The 16,396-nt window shown below is 41.4% G+C and overlaps 1 protein-coding gene across 1 annotated transcript in view; it reads left to right on the plus strand.

The window, feature by feature from the left end:
* STAG1 (stromal antigen 1) overlaps positions 1 to 16,396 on the plus strand; it is a 2,620,144-nt gene that overhangs the window by 2,479,145 nt on the left and 124,603 nt on the right. The window contains exon 28 of the mRNA XM_044070350.1: positions 6,363 to 6,473. Within this exon, the coding sequence (XP_043926285.1) occupies positions 6,363 to 6,473 (111 nt within the window). The remainder of the gene's footprint in view (positions 1 to 6,362; positions 6,474 to 16,396) is intronic.

A 16,396-nucleotide genomic window follows, 5' to 3' on the forward strand; every position in this document is an offset into this window, starting at 1 on the left:
CATCCCAATCAGGGAATCCTGCAGAATACACCTACGCGTCAAAGCAGGCTACTTATATCAGTTCTTTGCACTACCCTTTGGCTTGTCTACTGCGCCCAGGGTATTCACAAACTGCATTTTGCAGGCAAAGAAATATTCAAATATATCCATACCTGGATGATTGTCTAATTCAGGCAGAAAACCAGGCCATACTTCTAAATCATCTGCCATTTGTAAAAAAGGTTCTAACTTGTCTGGGGTACACCATAAACAAAAATAAATCACAACTGGTACCCTCTCAACAGGTTACATTCTTGGGTGCAAGCTTGAATACAGTTGCCCAGATGGCTTTCCTCATGCCAGAGAAGCAAATTCTTTGGTAACTTACTTCAAACAAGTGGCCACAAAAACCCTGCTATCTGCAAGGCAAATACTGCAAGCCTTGGGGTTCGTGGCCTCCTGCATTCTTCTAATTCCATATGCAAGACTACATATGAGGAAACTACAGTGGTACTTAAAAAGTCTATGGAGTCAACATTGTCATAGCCTGGAAACAATGTTTCCTATCATACCTTGCCTACGCCTAGAGTTCCTATGGTGGGCAGAGGCTTGCCACCAAAACAAGGGACTGCCATTCACACTACCCCCTGCCACCCAAACCCTAACTACAGATGCATCAGACTATGCATGGGGGGGCTCACCTGGCAGGGAAGTGCATTCATGGCAAATGAAACCCAAATCAAATGCACCTACGTATCAATCAAAAAGAAATGTTAGCTGTACAGAATGCTCTGATAGCCTTCAAGGACTACATTCTTCCAGGACAACTAATGGTAAAGACGGACAACACCATGGTTATGTGGTACATAAACAAGCAGGGGAGTACACATTCCTACCCCCTCTGCAGACTAGCCATGGCATTGTGGAACACAGCATTGAGCTACAAAGTGCACCTACAAGCTAAATTCCTGCCAGGAAAACTGAATACACTGGCAGACGGACTAAGCAGAAATCTCATGGACCCACGCGAGGGGAAACTGGAACCACGGATTTTCAACATGTTGACAAGCAAATGGGGGAGCCAAGACATAGTTTTATTTGCCTCCCCCCAGATCTACCAGTTGGACAAATTGGCACAAGGACTCCCCACAAAAAAGCCTGGAAAGTGGATTCTCTGTCCTTCAGCTGGAAAAACCTATCAGTCTACACTTTTCCCCCTCTGCCTCTGCTCTCCAAAGTTCTGCTAAAAGTCAAACAGGACAAACCAAGAATGATTTTGACTGCTCCAGACTGGCCATGCCATGCCAACACTGTTACCCACTCCTGCGCAGCGTGTCACAAATATCTCAATGGCACCTGCGTCAGACACCTTCCTTGCTGTCTCAGCAGGAGAACCAAATTCTGCACCCTCAGCTTCCAACATTGAACCTTACAGCTTGGCTAATCGCTTAAATTCACCCTTAGCATCCCTCAGCAAACCTGTGATGGATGTCTTCTTGGAGGCGAGAAGACCTAGTACTAGAAAATCTTATGCTGACAAATGGAAAAGATTCTGTGCCTGAAACCAATTTTTAGGGATGAGCACAGCAGCACCTAATTTACCTCAGATTTTGCAATACTTGACTGAGATGCTTCACAAGGGCCTGTCTTTTTCCTGTATTAAAATCCACGCTTCAGCTATTTCAGCTCACTATAACACCGAACCAACCCCTCTTTTCTCATCCCCTGCTCAAGTAGTATATAGGGGCAAAGAACTTGAGACCACCCAAGAGAGCTCCTACCCCTGCCTGTGACCTTAACTTTGTTTTGGAGAAGCTCACTGTACCTCCTTTCGAGCCAGTTGCTACTGCAGACTTAAAACTTCTCTCTTGGAAAACAGCCTTCCTTTTAGCAATCACTTCAGCTAGAAGGATATCTGAATTACAGGCCCTTATGGCAGTGGTGCCTTTCATCATCTTTCATGCAGATAGGGTTTCCAGTGTGGCTCTTAATCAGTCCATTCATTTGCCAACCTTCTTTCCCAATCCACAGAATAAAGGAGAACGGATTCTGCATTCCTTGGACGTGCACAGACAACTTAGATTCTACTTGGACAGAACTAAATTTCGAAGAAAATCTGAACAATTGCTAGTAGCATTTGCTGCTGGGGCAGAGGGGAAGACTATTTCAAAACAAACCATTTCTAAATGGATAAGCCATTGCATTCATTTCTGCTATAAGCACCATGGAAAACCTATCCCCCAGGGGATCAGATGTCACTCCACCAGGGCTACATCTACTTCTGCAGCCTTTCTCAGAGGTGTTCCTACCAGGGATATTCTAGAAGCTGCTACCTGGAATTGTGTACATACTTTCACCAAGCATTATCATTTACCAATTTTCTCTAAATCCAGAGCTGGCTTTGCCACTGCTGTCTTGCAGGGCCTTATAGCTGGTCCTAATGCTGTATAAATTCCTCCTCCCAACCATAGCTTTGGGAATCTACCCAAATGTAATGACTGCAACAGTGAAACACAAAGAACATAGTACAGTTGTGTACACTAACCGTAAATGTAGATGTTCGAGTGTATTCACTGTTGCAGTCCTGGTTACCCTCCCTCCTGCCCCCTAACTTCTTTTGGCTTTACCTCTACTTTCATTTATTATGCTTAAAAGCATTTTTGGTGTATTTGCTTTTTTGTTGGAGGTATACCTTTGTGATTTTATGTTTAATTGCTTCCCATTAGGGGGGCACCTGACATTTGTGGCTAGAAAAACTGATGTAATGGCGTCGGCTGCATGTTTTATACCCCTGATGACCTGACGTCATGGAAGAAGGGAAAGCAACTGATGCAGAACCCAAGACTTTGTTAATCAGGCCGACTGAGAGCAACCTGCAAGCAGATTACCCAAATGTAATGACTGCAACAGTGAATACACTGGTAAGTGTACACAACTGTACTTTCCTTATAGTCCTTTTGGCCTTTGTTTATATAGGCTTTTAATGTCTCACTTCCCTTTCATTGGTGTGTCTTTTTATAGATTAGAAAAGAGTTTAATAGTTTAGAAGTGTGTTTCAGTAGACAGTTATAGGCTTTAGAGTGTGTTTCTACAACATTAATAGTTAGCTCATATTTAACTTTATAGAGCCCATTTGTTTTTTTTTTTTTTTAAGGACTGCTACTATTTAAAATTCTTCAGTGTTGTTTGAATTTATTGAACACTTGTTTTTTTTGTTTGTTTGTTATTTTATATACCTTTAATACAGGTTTTCTAGTGTGCATTTCAATGTTTTTCATGGCTGACAAGGATAGAGAAACAACCCAAGTCTGGGTTTAAAAAATGTCCAAAGTGTGGACAAAAAATGTCTGTGACTGATAGTCATGTTAATTGTGCTTATTGTTTGGGTGCTTTGCACTTGCAAGAGAGTTGCTCCATCTGCCATTCCTTTAGTAGCCGTGTACTTCTACACTATGCTACATTCACCCAGTGCTTTCTGATGATAACGCACATCCCGGGGAAATCCATCGTGGTTGCATTCAAACTAAGCAGGGCAATTTGTTTGCCTCACGAGTGGTCTCTCAAAAATGAAATAGCTGGAAGAATATTCCGCAAATGGGGCCAGCCTTGCTGCGATCTCTTCGCATCCCCCATGAGCACAAAATGCAGAAGCTACTTTGCCCGAATTCCCCCAACAGGAGATTCCCCAAGGGATGCACTCGTACACAATTGGCCTCCGGGTCTCCTTTATGCATTCCCACCAATTCCCCCGATACCCAAAGTATTACAGAATGCAAAAGCCCTAGGAAGGACCATCATTCTAATAGCCCCTCATTGGCCTTGTCAGATTTGGTTCCTCTTCTTTCTACCTCATCTGTTGGAAGAGCCTTGGATTTTGGACCGACCCAGTTCCGGACCTTCTGATGAACTCATTGGGGACTCTTCATCCCTCCCTTCAGTCCCTAAAATTGACAGCTTGGCTACTCCAATTTCCAACATAGCCAGATTCCATAACCTCTCAAACAAAACGCAACATATCTTAATATCTTCTCATAAATCCTCTACTAGGAAGTTTTACCTCAGCAAATTGGAAGAGATTTTCCATATGGGCTTCTCAGAATAACATTGATCCTTACTAAGTCTCTATTTCCTCTATATTAGAATTTTTGACTATGCTCTTCAACAAAGGAGCGGCGGCAGCTACAGTTCGTGTACAGCTTGCTGCCATCTCTAACTTTCATCTTGGCACTTAAGGCTTTAACATAATGTCACACAAGCTATCCAAAGCCTTTCTCAAAGGGACTTTCCATCTTAGACCACCAGTTAAATCCCCTTATACCCCCTGGAGCCTGCATTTTATGCTCTCGTGCATTATTCTCCTACCGTTTGGGCCAGATTCTTCATGCAATTTGAAATTTTTATCTTGGAAGACTGTCTTTTTAGTAGCCATCACGTCTGCTCAAAGAGTCTCAGAACTACAAGCCTTGTCTATAAAACCTCCGTATTTGGTTTTTCATACTGACAAGAGTTTCTTTGCGTACAAATCCTTCATTCTTACCTAAAGTTTGTACTGAAGCTAACCTTAACCAAACTATAGATTTACCAGTGTTTTTCCCCTAAACACCAACAATTTGGAGTATATGCTGCACAAACTTGATGTTCACAGACGACTCAGATTTTTCCTAGATAGAATTAAAGAATTCAGAAGATCTGAACAACTTTTTGTTTCCTTTTCAGTTTCTAGAAAAGGTATGCCTGTGGCAAAAACAACTCTATCCAAATGGCTACTTACAGTTTTCCTCTACAACATAAAATAAAGGCTCATTCAACCAGAGCTGTATCCACATCATCTGCATTTTCAGCAAGGCTACCAATAGACAATATTTGTGCAGCAGCCACTTGGACAAAACCTCATGCCTTTATCACTCATTACAAAGTCGACATGCCTCCTTTGGTTCTACTGTCCTGAGAAACCTACTCCAGTGAGCACTTGGGACACTACCCATCTGTAAGAATGAACGGCGAGATTAATCAACTTCACATAAAGAAGTTATGTACTCACCATAACATTCCATGTGAGTTGTTCATCTCGCCTTTATAGGTAGGTACTAGGCTATCGGCCCAAGGGCCTACTTAAGCCTAGCCAACAAGGTTCCCTGGCTTACGCCACCCAAGAAAGTTATTTTCTTGTGCCACTGTCGAGCAGAGACACAGAAGTGATCCCCGGGGTGTATTTCCTTTTTCCCCATCCACTCATCAAGATTTTTCTTGAAGAGTGCTAATGAAGAACTTTGCTTGACATAGATGGGTAGCCTGTTCCAGAGTATGGGAAGTCTCTGGGACAGGAATCTATCCCTCCAGCATGTCCTGTTTATTGTGGTGACAAGGTTTAGGTCCCTAGAGCATGTAGCTCGGAGGGATTGGGATTTCTTTAGGTGTAGCATGTCCAACAGCTCTGGGTTTGACATAGCTTTATATGTTAGGCAGAGATCACCTCTGAGTAGGCGATATGCTATGAAGTAAAGCTGGAGTTTTTTGACACGGTCAGTGTAGGGCATTTGTTTGAGGCCAGTAATCCTCTTTGTGAGGTACTTCTGTGGCCGTTCCAGCTGCTGCAGATGTCTTGTGAGGTACATTCCAAAAGGGGCGTTGTACTCTATAATGGGTCTAATGAGTGTCGAGTATTGAGGAACAATGACCTCTTTTTTCCTGGATGAGAACCCTTTTATGATGAGGTGTGCCACGTAGAAGGACTTCCTGACTACTGTGGCAATGTGACTATCAAAGGAGAGGTTACTGTCCACCTGGTTCCCAAGGTCTCATCACACATTCTGTGTTAAGTAGATTGCTGCCTATGTGGTAGTTCATGGGTGTTCATTCTTACTTCCCACCCTCCTACCCCCTCCAGTTTTTTTTTTCGAGGACCGAGATTCTTGTTTTAGCATGGTTGCTTTGTCTTTCCTACGTTTTTTAACCTTAAAAAGTGACAGAATGGCATATGGTATTAGAAGCAGCAAACAAGATCTGAGGTAACTCAAGGTACATCATGGGATAGGGATTTGGGCTCGAGCTGTCTGAAGACCTCGAGCTTTGTAGTTGGCCGACTTGGAGCCGCGGATCGGCTCCCATCTGTAAGAATGAAGGTGAGATGAACAACTCACATGGGACATTATGGTGAGTACATAACTTCTTTTCTGTTTGTCATAAGTGATTATTTAATAAAGATGCTTCTAGTTAAAAGAAAAAAAGTGTCGGCTGTCCAACGCTTCTGAAGGCACTAGCATTCCAATAAGGAGACATGCCTGGTGCACTTGTGTAACTTTGTAGAACACTTCAAGATGTCCTTTATTAATGCTTATTATCCTTTCTGATGTTTCTGTTATGTCATTTTTCATTTATTTCAGTCCTCAAATGCAGATGTCATGGCTAGGCCAACAGAAGCTAGATGATGTGAATCGGAAAGATCGAGTGGGAATTAACTATATGAAAGTTCGCGCTGGTGTCCGGCAAGCAGTGTAAGTATTGCCAGGTGTGAGTAAAATCGTTTTTCAGCTTTCTTTTAATTTAGTTGTAACTGGCAGCTGAGGTTGAACAGTATTATTCATTATCATAACTATCGCTGATAAAATTCCTACATTCTTTGCTTCACAACCTTGTGATGTTCATAGGTTCATAGATTAGTACTAGGCTAGCTCCCCTTGTGGGCCATTTTAAGCCTAGCCAATTATCCCATGTGAGAATCAAACCCTGCACCTTGTGTCTGTAAGGTAAACACCTTAACCATTATGCCAACCTCCCACCTATGTGTCTATGTGGCAGTTAAACCCGTGTGAAGACCCACATTGCATTTACTGGTTAGGAGAGATTTGCAATATCAAGCAGTGAAGCAGGTGCCAGTGATTTAGCCTTGTCACTTCTTTTGAGGCAAAAGCTGTTGGACTACCTTGCAACTGAAAAGATGGTGGAAAATATCTTCTTGCATGGTAGCTGACAGAGGTGCATGCCTTGCATTCCCAGGCATAAACACCAACTTCTCACAAGGACCAACATTTGGAAGGTAATTCAGGGCTATTCTTTCAACAGGCATATCTGTTTCAGAAATCATCATCTGAATTCGGCAGTTACTGAGGTTATGCACTACTTAATTCTCTGTTATCAGTGGATGAAGAGGAGACTGTTGGAGGCATGACCCTACTTTTTCTAGTGATACATTCCAGATTGTCATTATTGCCTATCTACTGGTTAATTGGCTGAAGGCCAAGGCCACTTAGATGTTGGAGTAGACTGCTGAGTTGGCTTCACTCCCATGGTGTGTGTGTGTGTGTGTGTGTGTGTGTGTGTCTGTAAAATATCATAGGTTACTTTGCTCAGTGACAAAAAATGAATCATAAGTAAGAAAAGGAGCCTAATTCTCATAAATAGTTCAGTGTCACAAAAAGAACAAAAAATTATTTTTTGTAAGGGGGCAAGCCTTTACCCCAGCACTACTACTTACATATACCAACTCCAAGATTGTGCAACAATGGGGAAAGAGACAAATTTTCTCCCACTGTTCTACGTTCTTAGAGAAAAACACAGAAAAAGCAGCAACATACAGCTCAGTCAAAAGTATTTCAGCATAAAAAACACAAATAGCTTTTTGATCATATACAAAAAAAACAATCCTTTGTCCGTGTGCATGCATGCATGTATCTATCATGTAGTGTGTGTGTATGCAGATTTTTAATTTTTTTTTTTTTTTTAACTCCCTTCATCACTGTACCTTGAAGAAAGAGAGAGACTGTTTGGAAGATGTATTCTCCAGTTCACACACTTCTTTTACTTATCTCAGGGTCACTTTTACATTCCTCAGAATTACAGCATGCACTCTGCTGAGCCTTCTGGTCATAAAGTGCCAGTATTCCCACTCAATATTTCTCCTTCTTGGACATCTTCACTGGTTGGGGAGAAAATTCATGAAAAATCTAGCTTACAGTGAAATTTTCATAAAACACATTAAAGTACGTCAGCTTACTTTACAACAGTTGTCATTTCTTTTTTATGTAACAGCAATGCAACCACGTTAGTTTTTAGCCAAGTATTAATAATGAAGTCTCTTAGAAACTCAAACTAATAAACTTCTCTCCGATTCTTTGTAATCAAACTTCAGGTACCGCAGTGTATAACATTTTAAATCCCTGATGTATTCCTTCTGTCCCACTTCCTAGTATGAGGTAGTAGCTTTTGCCTTTCCACTTACAATTTTCAAACAACACAAATAGTCATGTTACCTTCTGATGCAACACATAACCATATCTCTCTAGTGTACCTCATTAACGGGGGGTCCTGATTTTCAGTCTTAAAATGTATTATGTTCCTTGCAGTTCAACATTAAAAGGGTCTGTCACACATTCAGTGGAATACATTTTTTAAACCAATATCCATGATAAGTGATACTGAATCATATTAATTCATCAGAATAACTTTTTTCTGAGTATAAAGGAACACATTTTAACCATTTATGAGCTTCCAAGTTAAAGTTCTTAGCTGTTAATGAGTGATCCACATTTGCCCATTTGTTCTGCATTGTAATTTTTATCATTTTGGAGATGTAGAGTTGAGCACTATGATAACAAATAATAAATTCGCCCTAAACCTTGTACTGAGAAACTTTGTTCTGAATCGCTCCAAATTATTTCTTTAACAATGTAAACAGAAGTGTTTTAGTATCTGTTCCACACACTACCTTGTACTTAATGGCCCCCCTCTGCAAGTATGGGTTTAGTGTTAAATTTATCCCCTCCTTTAAGTTTTTCCTCCCTGTAATGCACCTGTAGGTGAGGTTCCCTCAGATCTCATTTGTCACCTTAGCAATCAGATGAAATTAAGATCTTCAGCAAAGCTAAGTGCTCCACTTCTTAATTATGTCATGTATTGTACATTCTTTCATGAATATTTCAATGATTTTCAGTGTTCTTTGTACTGCACTTGAGCTTCTTTCTTCCTCTTCAAAAAAGAGCCATCAAAGATGCAGTTGGGTACTCTGACCCACAAGCAGGGTCGCCAGATTTCTGAAGGGCCAGGTAGGGACAAAATAAAAAGGTCTTTCACGCTAAGTGAAGACCAAAAAAGGTCTTTCGTTCGTGCGGAACAGCAGGCAGTTCCACATTAAGCAGAAGTGGCTCCGTGTTGCGATTTTTGATTGGCTGTATGCTGTTATACGAGCCTATCATTAATTCACACAGCAGGGCCTCTTCTGTTCAGTATGGAACAGCTCACTGTTCTGCATTGAACAGAAGTGACTCTGCTTTACAATTTATGATTAGCTCATATACTGGCATACGGGCCAATCATAACTCACAAAGCGGAGGCTGTTTCACCGGGATTTTAACCGGCAGTGCGGGACTCAGGATTGGACTGCTGATCATGGGACAGTCACACTCAAATAGGAACGTCTGGCAACCCTGCCCACAAGTCACATTGGACAGACAGGATATGGTAGTTATGTAATTGCCAAAATGCTGGATCCTTTAATCTGTATCTGTCTGATATGACATTCCTCCCTCTGTCCCCATTCCTGTTCCTAGTTGAGGAGAACCTGAAGGGACTGTCTTCCCTATTTAGGTTTTATAGATCAATAATGATTCTGCACCACAGTTTCAGAATGTTTTCTATTTTAACGAAGAGAATTTCAAAACTGTTAGCAAAGCTGATAATTTGGATCAGTGTGGTTTTGTGGAAAGAAGGCAAACTTTTTATAACATTAATAGAATGATGATTGAGAATTTAAGATTTTATATTTGTGTGTGTATGTATGTATATATATATATATATATATATATATATGTATGTGTATATATATATATATATATATATATATATATATATATATATATTAAACTATTTATTCATTTATATGCTGTGCAAATTTAGCAGTTGCATTCCCAAGAAGTATAACAGATGATGGATCAGTGTCAAAAATAAATGAAATAGGAGTCCTTTCTGACAACTTGAATTTAAGTAGAGGGGGCTAGGCAGAGATGGCCTCTTTCCACACTCCTATTTGCAATATACTTGTAGCCTTTAGCTAAACCAATAAGGGATCAACAAATCCAGGGATATAATTGGTGTGGTAGTTAAGTAAAACTGGCTTTGTTTGTTGGTGGTATAAATAAAACATTAGGGTTCTGTGAAATATTGTAACATAGGTTTGAATGTTTTCAGATATAAAATAAATTAAGGTAAAACACAGTCCCACATAGTAAGTAGTTCAACAATGCCTCTATTTATGGGGGTATGAAAAGATTATTTATTTAGTTGTATGAATTAGGAAAGATTCTGCAGTGGCAAATAAAGCTATATGGGAAGAGACCAAGTGGATAATCATTAAAAAAAAAAAGAGAGAGAGACTGTAATTTATCGGCCATGGAAATGAATAATTTAGATGTAAACAGTGAAAGCATTTGTATTTGCTGTGGTCCCATACGTAGGCCAGGCATATTTTTTTCAGCCAGAAAAATTGTAAACTGTAGTAAAGAGTTGAAGGAATTTATTTGGGCAAGAGGAAAATGGATAAGTCGATTCTTCATATTGAACTGGGTAGGGGCTAGGACTAGCTGACTTGAAGGGATAATTTAAAGCTGTGCACCTGAAACTTCACATCTGTAGCATAAGCAGAGGGATATATAGTAAAGTAGCTAAAGACTATGAAGCAAAATGGAAGTATAAAAGATGCAGAGAGGTTACGGTTTTGGAGGAAATTCTTTATAAAGTGGCAGACAGCATTATAAGAACTAAAGCAGTCAGAAGACATTGAAGAGATTTTGACAGTAGGAATGTGTATACGTAAAGATACAGAAAATATGGAAGATATGGCAAGAAATAAAATAATGGGAACCATGTTGCTGCAAACAAATATTTGTTTAAGAAAAGTGATCAAATGGGAACAAGCCAGGCAGTGTTTTGACCTGCAGATGAGATATTGCCTTCTGTATAAGGGACTTTTGGCAGAATATAGGAAGAGAGAAAGACGTGGATAAAAGACCAGCTATGGTGGGGATTTTAGTAGAACCAAAATGAGATGATGATATTAAGAAAGAGATAATTAGCAAGACTTGGAAAATATTAAATAACCATAAGAATCATTTAGAATAGATTAGAAAAGAGCAGTGGGTGAATATCTCTATGACCTCTAGGTATGCTACGAAATCCATAAGATTCTGGCTATTTGCATGGAGATGTTTACCGGGGTATTTTGAAACTCCTAAGTAAACCTCAGGGAATTTTTCCTCAGTCAGAGAGTAGATGTTGGAAATGTGAAAGGAATGAGAGAGGTAGTTGGGAACACGTTTTTTGGGAATGTGGGGGGTTAACTGAGTTTAGAGACTCTGTACAGAATGCCCTGACACAATTAATGGGAGAAGCGTGTTATTACCCAAGTGATGATGCTGTTAAGTTGGTGTCTTGATGTAGAATTGATGAGGCATCGTAAGGCCTTATTAAGTTTACTATTATTAGTAGTCAAATAGGCAGTTGCACAACAGTGGAAATAAAGGATTAAACCTGCTGTAAATGAAGTGCTAAATATTGTAAAGGAAACAGAAATCGAAATGAGATCATTAAAAGATGGATGAAGTAAATTTTCAAAATAAGTAAGTGGTGCATTGGAACAATATATAAGAAACAGTGCAACAAGTAGGGTATTAGGAGTTAAATGTGCATGTTCTAATACACAAGAGTAAAGAATAGAGATGTTCTTCGTGTTTCACTGTTGCAGTCATTACATTTGGGTAATCTGCTGGCAGGTTGCCCTCAGTCGGCCTGATTAACAAAGTCTTGTGTCGTGCGTTGGTTGCTATCCCTTCTTCCATGAAGTCAGGTCGTCAGGGGTATAAAACATGCAGCCGATGCTATTACATCAGTCTTTCTTGCCGTGCGGTGCCCGAAGCAGTTCGCAAGTGCCGATCAGCCGACTCCTGAAATTTTCGTTTTCGAGTTTCAGAACCGAAGTCTTAAACTAAAAGCTAAGTACCCTGTTGGGGAAACTTTTTCTTGCTCCTTTCCGATGTCAGTAAAAGTTAATAATTGTATTACTTGCGGGAAGCAAATACCTCATAAGGATTTCCATTTGTACTGTATTCCTTGCCTAGGCCCTGACCACAACGTACCTTGCTGTGCTTTATTTAATCAGCGCACTATCCATCGTCTGTACATTTTTGCTTCTAAATATTTCAGTTCACGGTTTAATTATCCAGAAATGTCATCGGTTAGCCATCCAACTACCGGAATACTGAAAAAAATACAAAGAAAAAGACAGAGATAGGCCGTTGAGGTCTAAAACTGCCGACGACGCTTCTCCTAAGCCAGTCGCCAGGCGCTTTCGCAGCCCCTGATACCCACCACTTCTGATTCACAGGCCTCTACTGAGACCCATTCAGAGTCCGGTATGCCGCGAGATGCTTCACCTATGGAACCCGCGGATGTCTCTACCTTGGATGGGTCCGGAGCCGCTGTGCAGGCACCTGCTTCTGAGGGTGTATTCAGGCCTAGAGATTTGTATATTAAACCGACACCACCTTCAATATTAAGGCCAAAATCTCGATCTATGTCTAAAAAACCGACGCCCAGGCCACATGTTCAGGCCCCTATGCCTAAAAAACAAATGATCAAAATGACTGAAGATCTAATTACTCTAATCAGGGGTAGTCAAACCCCCCCCCCCTTCTAAGAGGCCTAGGGCTGAACTTGACTATGAATCTTCTGAACAGGACTCTTTCTTCTGATTCTTCTAATGAACAGGATTTGTCCATACCTACTTATGAGGACTCTGATGTAGAGGATTCCATTCCTTCTGCTTCTCCCACTGAGGATTTTTCTTTTGGGGAAACTTTACATACCTTAAGGGAGCATTTCCACTGGGAAAGTCAGGATTTTTCTGAATCCAAAAAGAGGCGCAGGGATTTCCTTCTTCCTCAGCATAGGCCTTTGGCTATACCTCCTGTACTAGACATTGTTGATGTGTTTTCAGAATCCAGTATGGCCCCTGATTCCCTGCCTCCGGCCCCTTGTAAGCCAGACAGGTACTTACAGGGTCCCTGACTCTCACATATTACTTTTCAAAAATCCTGTTGCGGACCCTGAAACCATTTCTCAGGGCCCCAAGGGCATTAAGGCTTCTACTGCTAAAAATCCTACCATTGGACTGCTTAAGCAGAAAATTATGTTGATTTTTGACTGTGTGGAAAATAAGGATTTACAGGATTTATTGCATTCAGCTGAACAAGTTGGAAAACATACTTTGCAATGTGGTTTTGATTCTTTGGAGGCCTCTTGCAGGGCTGCTGTTACTGCGTCTGTGCTTAGAAGGCATGCTTGGCATAAGGAGCAATCTCTGCCTGATCATGTTAAAGCAAAATTGTTGGATGCTCCTTTGCAGCAGGACCATCTATTTGGCAATAAGGCTGAAGAAGTTCTAAAAAAGATGAAAGATAAAGCTAAATCTATGCAAACTGAAAGATTTCTTACAAGTACAACCTCCAAGATTTAGTAGGCACTGGGCTACTAAGAACTGGTCCTTTCCAGTTCCTTCCAGAACCACTCAAGCCAAACCCAGACTTTCCAAAAGCACCAGGTTTCCATCCCAAGGGACTTTCAGAACTAAGCAAAGGGGTGCCTCCACTTCCAAATCTGGAAACAACAAGACACCTCCCTATGGTAAACAGTCTCAATGACTTTCCTTTAAAATTACCAAGCACTTAACCTCTTAGCCACCCCTTTGGGGGGAAAACTGGCTCTTCATGTAAAAACTGGCAACTTATAACCCAGGACAAATGGGTTTTAAATATAGTGTCCCAGGGATACAGATTTCATTTCCACACATTGCCATCTCCAAACGGATGGCCAGACCTGCCCCCAAATCAGTGGACAGAGGCTCAGAAACAAGTACTTTCCCTCCTAAACATGGGGGCAATTCAGCTAGTACCAGAAGAGGAAAAGGGACAAGGTTTCTATTCCAAACTTTTCCTGGTACCCAGAAAAGACAAATCATGGCATCCAATTCTGGACCTGTCTACTCTAAACACCTTTCTGGACATTCCAAAATTCAAGATGCTGACTCTTCACCAGTTACTTCCTATGCTAGGCAAAGATGCCTGGTTGGCAACTCTAGTTTTAAAATAGGCTTACCTGCATATCCCAATCAGGGAATCTTGCAGAAGATACTTCCACTTCAAAGCAGGCTACTTGCATTATCAGTTCTCTGCACTGCCCTTTGGCTTATCTACTGCGCCCAGAGCATTTACAAAGTGCCTGGCTCCAATAATTGCATTTTGCATGCAAAGAAATATTCATATATATACATACCTGGACGATTGTCTAATTCAGGCAGAAAACAAGGCCATTCTTCTAAAACATCTGGCATTTGTAAAAAGGGTTCTAACTTGTCCAGGGTACACTATAAACGAAAAGAAATCACAGCTGGTACCCTCTCAAAAAAATTACATTCCTGGGTGCAAGCTTGAATACAACTGCCCAGATGGCTTTCCTTACGCCAGGAAAGCAAATTCATTTGGTGACTTACTTCAAACAGGTGGCCACAAAAACCCTGCTATCTGCAAGACAAATACTGCAGGCCTTGGGGTTCATGGCCTCCTGCATTCTTCTAATTCCATATGCAAGACTGCATATGAGGAAACTTCAGTAGTGCTTAAAATGTTTATGGAGTCAACATTGTCACAGCCTGAAAACAATGATTCCTATCATACGTTGCCTGCAACTAGAGTTCCTATGGTGGGTAGAGGCCTGCCACCAAAACAAGGAACTGCCATTCACACCACCCCCTGCCACCCAAACCTTAACTACAGATACATCAGACTATGCTTGGGGGGCTCATCTGGCAGGGAAGTGCATTCAGGGCAAATGGAGCCCAAATCAAATGCACCTTCATATCAATCAAAAAGAAATGCTAGCTGTACAGAATGCACTGACAGCCTTTCAAGGACTAACCATCATCCAGGGCAACTAATGGTAAAGACGGACAACACCACAGTTATGTGGTACATAAACAAGCGGGGGGTGTACACATTCCTACCCCCTCTGCAGACTAGCCATGGCATTGTGGAACACGGCCTTGAGCTGTCAAGTACAACTGCAAGCTCAATTCCTGCCAGGAAAGTTGAATATTTTGGCAGACGAACTAAGCAGAAATCTCATGGACCCACACGAATGGAAACTGGAACCACGGATTTTCAACATGTTGACACGCAAATAGGGGAGCCCAGACATAGATTTTTTTGCCTCACCCCAGAACTACCAGTTGGACAAATTTTGCACAAGAACTCCTCACAAAAAAGCCTGGAAAGTGGATGCGTTGTCCTTCAGCTGGGAAAACCTATCAGTCTCTGCCTTTCCCCCTCTGCCTCTGTTCTCCAAAGTTCTACTAAAAGTCAAACAGGACAAACCAAAAATGATTTTGATTGCTCCAGATTGGCCTCGCCAACACTGGTACCCACTCCTACACAGTCTGTCACAAATTTCTCCATGGCACCTGCCCCAGACATCTTGCTTACTGTCTCAGCAGAGCAACCAAATTCTGCACCCTCCGCTCCAAACATTGAATCTTGCAGCTTGGCTAATCACTTAAATTCCCCCTTAGCATCCTTCAGCAAACCTGTGAATGGATGTCATTTTAGAGGCGAGAATACCTGGTACTAGAAAATCTTATGCTGACAAATGGAAAAGATTATGTGCCTGGAATCAATCTCAAGGGATGAGCACAGCAGTGCCCAATTTACCTCAGATTTTGCAATACTTAACTGAGATGCTTCACAAGGGGCTGTCCATAAAAATCCATGCCTCAGCCATTTCAGCTCATTAAAACACAGAACCCCCACTCTTTTCTCATCCTCTGCTAAAGTAGTATCTCAGAGGGGCCAAAAACTTGAGGCCACCCAGGAGAGCTCCAACTCCTGCCTGGGACCTTAACTTTGTACTGGAGAAACTCACTCTACCTCCTTTCGAGCCAGCTGCTACTACTGCAGACTTAATATTTCTTTCCTGGAAAACAGCCTTCCTTTTAGCAATCACTTTGGCTAGAAGGATTTCTGAATTACAGGCCCTTATGGCAGTGGAGCCTTTCATCATCTTTCATGCGGACAGGGTGTCACTCGGGACCAATCCATCCTTCATGCCGAAGGTGGTATCCACTGTGTCTCTTAATCAGTCAATTCATTTGCCAAATTTCTTTCCCAATCCACAGAACAAGGGGGAGCGGATTCTGCATTCATTGGATGTACACAGACAACTTAGATTTTACTTGGACAGGACTAAATCTCGAAGGAAATCTGAACTGCTAGTAGCATTTGTTGCAGGGGCAGAGGGAAAGGCTATTTCAAAGCAAACCATTTCCAAATGGATAAGCCATTGTATTCATTACTGCTATAAGCACCATGGAAAACCTATC

This window comes from Protopterus annectens, chromosome 4.part1, assembly GCF_019279795.1.
Source record: "Protopterus annectens isolate FY-2018-M chromosome 4.part1, PAN1.0, whole genome shotgun sequence".
Classification (NCBI taxonomy): Eukaryota; Metazoa; Chordata; order Ceratodontiformes; family Protopteridae; genus Protopterus; species Protopterus annectens.